The 6,949-nt window shown below is 43.9% G+C and overlaps 1 protein-coding gene across 10 annotated transcripts in view; it reads right to left on the bottom strand.

Annotated features, from left to right (window-relative positions):
* The window catches only part of TBC1D5 (TBC1 domain family member 5), a 528,942-nt gene that overhangs the window by 45,308 nt on the left and 476,685 nt on the right, over positions 1–6,949 (bottom strand). For all 10 annotated transcript variants that reach the window (XM_081826016.1, XM_081825991.1, XM_081826055.1 and 7 more), the window contains one exon: positions 282–445. In XM_081826016.1, the coding sequence (XP_081682142.1) occupies positions 282–445 (164 nt within the window). The remainder of the gene's footprint in view (positions 1–281; positions 446–6,949) is intronic.

The raw sequence follows: 6,949 nt of genomic DNA, 5'->3' as shown, positions 1-6,949 counted from the left end.
AAAAAAAAAAAAAAGCATTTGCAGAGGAAGAAAGGACGGAGATTTGGGATTCAATTTACTTTAAACTGATGCTGCTTTTTTTTCTCCCAGTGCGATGCAGACTGTGGCCTTAAAATATTACTACGTTAAATAATAAAAGTAAAAAATTTTGATGAAATTATTTGTTTTAGTTTGTAGACATGTTAAGAGCTTTATAAAACTCAGTACTGAAGGCCTTTTAACAAATGCAGTACTCTAGAGAAAGATGAAGGATAAAAGGAAAAGTGTCCTTAAATACTTACAGATTCTTTTCTGCCCATAGTTTTGCTGTGTGAGCGGGAACGGGAGATGTTGCTAAAAAAGGAATCCTTTTTAGTAGCAGATGAAGGTGGGGAGCCAGTGAATTCTCTTCCTCCAGGCAAACTTTCAGTGCTTGGGGATGAACTGATGGTTTTGGAACTTTGTCCTATAGGAAAAATTAAGAGGCAATAATGAAACACTAGACTTCTTCACTAAGCTACTTTATTCACGGTCTTTAATAAAGGATCGATTATTATACTTCTTTGTTCACACTGTCAACCTAAGGACACTGTGGGTTATTAAAATGCACACACTTTTATGTATCAGGAGAGATGCCAGGTTTTTAAGACACGAAGTGACGCTATCCTTTTCCACATGTAATTTATGCTACAATAGTCTGAGTGTTGCACACATATAAAAAAACTCAAAGTTCTACATTTTAGAAATCACAGGTTAGATAACCAGATATTCCCTCACTAAAGGAATCATCCTTAGCGACAGAAGCCAGAAATTATTATACCATACAGTATTAACATTAAAAAATCTAAATCCTTTAGCAGTTTTTTGAAAGAGCGTCTTTCCTTTTCACTAACTGTGGAACAGATATATGGCTCCCCCCAGCTATGGGAGAAGCATCTGAAAAATGGGACAAGGTGCTGGCTCATAGGGCCTCTCTCTAGACCGGGTCTTACATCAGAGTGGGTGCATCTGTGACCCCCACCATCTGTTCTTCTGCTTAGCAAATGACCTTTTCAGAGAGAACACTAAGGTCAGCTCCCATTAGAATGTACCTCTGAATTATCAAGTCCCAAATTAGTGGTAGTATTGATAAGGTACTGATTGGCCTATATCTCACAGAAAACCCCTGCACCAAATACATTTTTTTCCCTCAATTACAGAACTAGCTTACTAACATTTTTGTTCTCTTTGGGAACACAAACATTTAGACCTTAAGAAAATGGAGTCACCAGAACACGTCCCAAAGGGGATGATGGAGTCTTTCACCTGGAGATCTGAGGGAAAAGCCTAGGCACCAGGAGGGAAAAGCCTGGGCATGCCTTGAGACAGAAGAAAGGGCTCTCAGACTTCCCTGCCCTTTCCATGCCTTGTACACATAGAAGGGGACAACACTGGTATGGCACACTGGGCAAATGGACGAGACACTGCATGAGCTGGGCCTCCCCCGGACAGCTCCCAAGGGGAGCAGTCAGTATTCTCACTCAACAAGCTTGGAGCCCCGAAGCTGTCCAGCGGTTCTGAACTTCTCTTTAAACCTTTTAAAGTTTTTAACTGATAGGAACAACATTAATCATTTCTTTTGTTGCATTAAATCTGAAAGCCTATTCTCAGAGGGGCACTCTTCAATATATTGCTGTGGTGCCCTGCTCAAGTCCCCCCTTCAGGACTAAGCCATTTATTCTCCCAGCCACCAGGCGTGCTGGCTGATGATGGTTCTTAGGAGGTCCTCTCTGGAAACAGCCCTCAGCTGAAGACAGCTGCTCTGTCTACGATCCTGTCCTTCCCCAGGGATTACCTCCAATCTAGTGCCTGGATGGGGGCAGAGGATAAAGGCTGGCCTTCTTGCCTCAAGGCGGATGACTCCGAAGGGCCAGCCCAGCCCCAGAAGTTCCAGCAGCAACTGCAAAGCAGCTCAACTCCTCCCTCCGCTCACGCTGCTCCTTTCACTCCCTAGATGCTCACCTTGTTGGCACGCACCGCCCCCTCCAACAGCTTCCTACCCATAAATCTTTGTCTCACAGTTTATTTCTCAGAAATCCTGACTCATGACAATTATTTAGAATTATTTTCGACTGTAGGCATTTTTAAATATACTAAGTAAAGACCAAATTCTTAGGCCACCTCAGGCATGCACATATTCTTTCACTCATAACCAAACACCAGGGAACAAGGCCCATGCAGATGGAGCTTATGGAATCCCCACAGATACGCTGTCCAGCGCTAAGGATGAGGGATGACCACAACAGGAGCTCTTAAAAAGCTCCTAAAAATAGCAGTACAAGGGAAACACAGACTGGCATGCACACTGACTAACCTGCAATCTCAGGGGATAAAAGCGAACACCGAAGTGTAAATGACAGTACTCTGGAAGCACAAAAGGAGCATCTGATCCCGTCTCAGGCAATGGGTACGCGCCCCATCCTAGAGCCTGAAGAGCAGGCGGTGCCGGAGGTGTTGGTGGAGGCGGCTCAGGAAGGGTCATTCTCGGCAGAGAACGCGGTACTTATCGAGGCAACCGGTAAACACTACTGGGAGCATCTAGCTCCAGCAGAGCCTCACTAAATCCCTTGGCGCTTCCTGCCATCCATATGTAATTGAAAATGACACCAATACCAGCATCCCAGAGTGCTTCTCTTGCAGGTAATGATTATTTCACTGGGAGAGAATCAAACTCTTTCTAGAAGTTGCTGGTACCCTAAATGTGAGTTTATTTTCCCTCTTGGTCACCCAGCCCTAGGGGGAGGGAGGAAAAAGGGAAGGTGAGGATCTAAATAGGGCCAGTTAGATCAAGAGAAGCCCTTTGTTCTCATGCTAAGGGGTCTGGCCCTTATCTTGTCAGTAGATGATGGGAGTTACTACAGATTTTAAGGAGGAAAGTAGCAGGAGGACTACAGGAGCTTGGTTGAGTAAGGCATCCCTGTACCTGCCCACACAAGAGATTATAAGGGCTTAAGCTAAGGCTGTTTCCAAGGCAGAATTCCTCAAACCAGTACCTGTGGGGTCTGATACACCTAGGCTTGAGTCTAAGCCCAGTGGATATCTAGTTGTGGGGCCTTGAACAATTCCCTGACCCTCCCTAAGCCATGGTTCTCATCTATAGGTGAGACCTCTACCTCATACATGCTTTGTACCCCAAGTGGGTAACGTGCATAAAAGGCTCAGTGTGGCTGAGCGTATCAGAGAGTATGCTAAGTAGTCAGGAGATAGGAACCATCACTAGCACAGCGGTGACTCCCAGATCTAGAGCAGGGAGTTTAATATGCGGTACCGTGGGTTGCAGACTTGCTAGTCCTCTCTCCTGTTAGGACTAGTCTTACATTGGCTGCACCTCTCTTTAGTGACTTTAGTGAACCAGCTCTGAGCACAGGACGATCACACAGGCCATACAGGAGACTGCCTAGTGGGGTGGCTGGCATCCGGGACCTGCTCTGCTGTTCTGCTTGTGAAGATGCACGCCCTGCCGTGAGCTGCATCTGCACAGAAGGGGTAGCTTTTTCTAGTGCACAAAGGTGCTACTTGGACTAAGTATGGATGTGTCTAGGTATATTAAATCTTTCCTTCATTAAATCTTTTCCTCTCTGAAACATCCAATGAAAGTTTTGTGTCCCATGTGTTACATGTCAGTGGAGGTTTTTGTCAAGAGCCCAAGCTGACTGAATGAGCTTCACAGGCCTCATGAAGAGCCCCCACTACAGAACGGCTAGGAGGGAGGAAAGGGGGAAAGGGAGAAAATATTTATTGAGTGCCATCATATTCTTGTGATTTTTCTCTCACTAAACTCAAGGGGAAATAAGAACAGGGACTGGGGGGTATTCCTACATGGACAGGCAGAACCCCTGTAAACTTGAAACCAGCCAGAGGAGCTGGACATGGGACAACCAAAGGCAAAATGTTCAGAAGGCTAGGAAGCCTGGGGATCGTTGGTGGGGAGGCATAGCTCAGAAGAGCAAAAAGGGAAAGGCCTGGGAAGCCCAGGGCTGTGGCCACAGAAAGGGGATCACCTTGACTTTACTCAATGACCTAGGAGAAAATGAGATACATCTGACCCCGATCTGGTGACATTTTGCCACCTCACAGGCTTGAATGGCAGACAGACAGCAAGAAGATTGATGTTTACACATTAAAAACATACATCCTGGTGTCACAGGACAGTGAACGGAATCCTGAAGCCCCTGGAACAGACCAGCTCTAGTCTGACCACAGTCTAGTCTAAGCACTGTTGGAGGTGCCCACATGCAAACATGTGGTTATAGGATATCAGAAGTAATGATTAAACAAAGGAAAGACAGAGGTGTTGAGCTGGCTCTTTCATAATTTGATTCTGAAAACCAGAGTGATTTGAACAGAACACATAATAGTGCCAGCATCATCTCCACCACCCGAGCAGGTAGCACTCTTGAGTCCTTACTATGGGGCAGGTGCTGGGGTAACTTCCAACGACCCACCCTGAAGCAGCTGTTCTTTTTTTTGTCTTCCCAGATGAGAGGGTATGTAACCTCCCTAAGTCATCCGGCCAGGCAGTGATGGAGGCAGAATTTAAACCCAGACCCAACTCCGGAGCCCATGCTGGGCAAAGCTGCACCCCCCTCCGCCCCTAATAAGGGCTGCGCCAGGTGGGCTGTCGTACATGTGACCTCGAGTTAAAGAAAAACGGAATGAGGTCTTTTGAAAGTAAAGGGCAAATTCTGCCCTTGTTCTCGTTGTTTATTCAATGTCTTCTGGAAGTAAGTGTTCCACAATGCATTTTCTAGCTGATGCTTCTCCAAAATTGTTTTACATATCATATGTTTCTCCGACTCCTTAAAGTGATTATCCAGAACATAATGGAACTGTTTGTCCTGCTTCACGACTATCATTTCTCATCAAGAAGCAGAGTGGCTAACATGGGGTCAATCACGAGGATAGCTTTTGGTTCCTCAGTGTCTCTTCTCTTCTCAATCCTGTGAGTAGGAGCTCTTTGTGTGATCATCACTATGTTCTACTCTAGTTAATGTGACCTCTCTTTTCGTTGTTCTACCAATTTGTTGCTTGTCATCTGCACCGGGGCATTTCTGGTAGTGCTTTGTTCTTGAAGGGCCAGAGGAGAGTCAACTCCGGACATGGGGGCTGTTACCGCGCTCATGTGACTTACACGTTATTCCTCCATTTAAAATCTTTTTTTTTTTTTCCTAGAAGGAATTACCAAAAACTTAACAATGGTTACCTTTAGGGAAATGGGATGGCAGAAACAAGTGGGAGGAATAAACAGAGGGATTTTTTTCTATGTAATGGCTTTAATTAATTGGGATGGCCTAAGGTTTAGTTTTGTTTTAGTTTTACCTTAAGAATGTCATCAGTGGGGGCGCCTGGGTGGCTCAGTCAGTTAAGCCTCCGACTCTTGATTTCAGCCCAGGTCACGATCCCAGGTTGTGAGATCGAGCCCTGAGGTGGGCTCCATGCTGGGCATGGAGACTGCTTAAGATTCTCTCTCTCCCTCTCTGCCCCTCCCCACCCTTAGGAAAAAAAAAATGTCAGTGATGGTTATCTGGGCAGGGAGATTTTTGATCTTTTCCTTCCTTTTTTATTTTTAAAAAACAACCTGACAAATGTTATACAATGATATCTATGTGTGCATGTATGTATGTATATTCATATCTGCAACATAAATATGTACACACAAGTATAAATATTAAAAATGCTTATGGCAATAACTTAAGAAATCTAAATTTCTTTCCTAATGGTCCATTAGGTGATGATCCTTGTATACTTCTGTTGTTGGAAATTCTAAATTCTCTTTGGAAGTAATGTCTGTGTGTGTGTGTGTGTGTGTGTGTGTGGTGTGTACCCATATTTTAAAGCTTTGTGGTTCCTAAATATCTCTTGAAAAAAGTTTCTGGGGTAGGTGGGCAATTTCCAAAAGTAATTTTCAGGAAACCCTTTGAGTTAAGTCTTCACAAACAAATTCTCCCATGGCACATATTTTATGACTATAACCTGCGCTGAGAGATGTAAAATGGAACTTTCCAATAATTTTGCAAACACTATTTTTCTTGACTTAAATTATGGGAATTCATTATATAGTCAGCGCGTTTCTTCAAAAAAATAAAGCCCATACAATTGTGGTTTAAAGGCAAAGACACAAATATAAAATCTCATGAAAACATATAATCAAAGAATCACTGAAAGAATTGAGTTACTTCATTTCTTGAAATATACTCCATTACTTTGAAAAAGGATACCTGGGAAAGTCTAAATGATAGTTTTATTTCCCTTACAAGTGTATCTACTCTTAAAATATGATATAGGAGAGTATAAAGGGTGTGGCGCCTCTGATGAAATTCTCCAACTACTAATATTACCGATCCTATTAAGCCTAGATTGTTAGAAAGTTTTTTGTTGCCACCACTAACTATTTTGGTTGACTTCTACTTCCCCTTGCTTTTTGACACTCTGCAGGAAGTGTGTTGAGGAAAACACAAAGTGACTTCTCCAAATCAGGGTTGGCATTGTCTCATTTTCTTACCATCGTTGTCACAATCATCATCACAGATGGAAAGCTTTTTATTAGGGCTTCATGTCTCATAAAGCAGCTGGAGCCTCCCCTATCAGGCTGATACAATCTCTGTCAGAGCACGGCAGGCAGGAGGAATTCTGAACTGGGCAGCCAGAAAAAGAGCTGGTTCCTGACTGTGTATGCTTGCCTGGGTCATCTAACGCACGGGCTGGTACCCAAGCAACCCGGTAAAGCCGTAGGGAAAGCCAAGAGACCAGTGAGAATAGAGCTTGGCACACAGTAAGCACTGAACAAATACTTGGTGAATAAAGGAGTAAGATGATTCTACCTATATAACACAAGCGATCTGAACAAAATGATATAACCCCCCTCTTTAGGATGCTATTAAAAAAGCAAACTGTTCCCGTGGCTCTGGTCTGTAGGAAAAAATGGACGGAG

This window comes from Leptonychotes weddellii, chromosome 1 (assembly GCF_054177405.1).
Source record: "Leptonychotes weddellii isolate Sample4059 chromosome 1, ASM5417740v2, whole genome shotgun sequence".
In the NCBI taxonomy this organism is placed as follows: domain Eukaryota; kingdom Metazoa; phylum Chordata; class Mammalia; order Carnivora; family Phocidae; genus Leptonychotes; species Leptonychotes weddellii.
The sequence above is the reverse complement of the archived record's forward strand: the minus strand, read 5'-3'. Positions and strand labels throughout refer to the sequence as shown.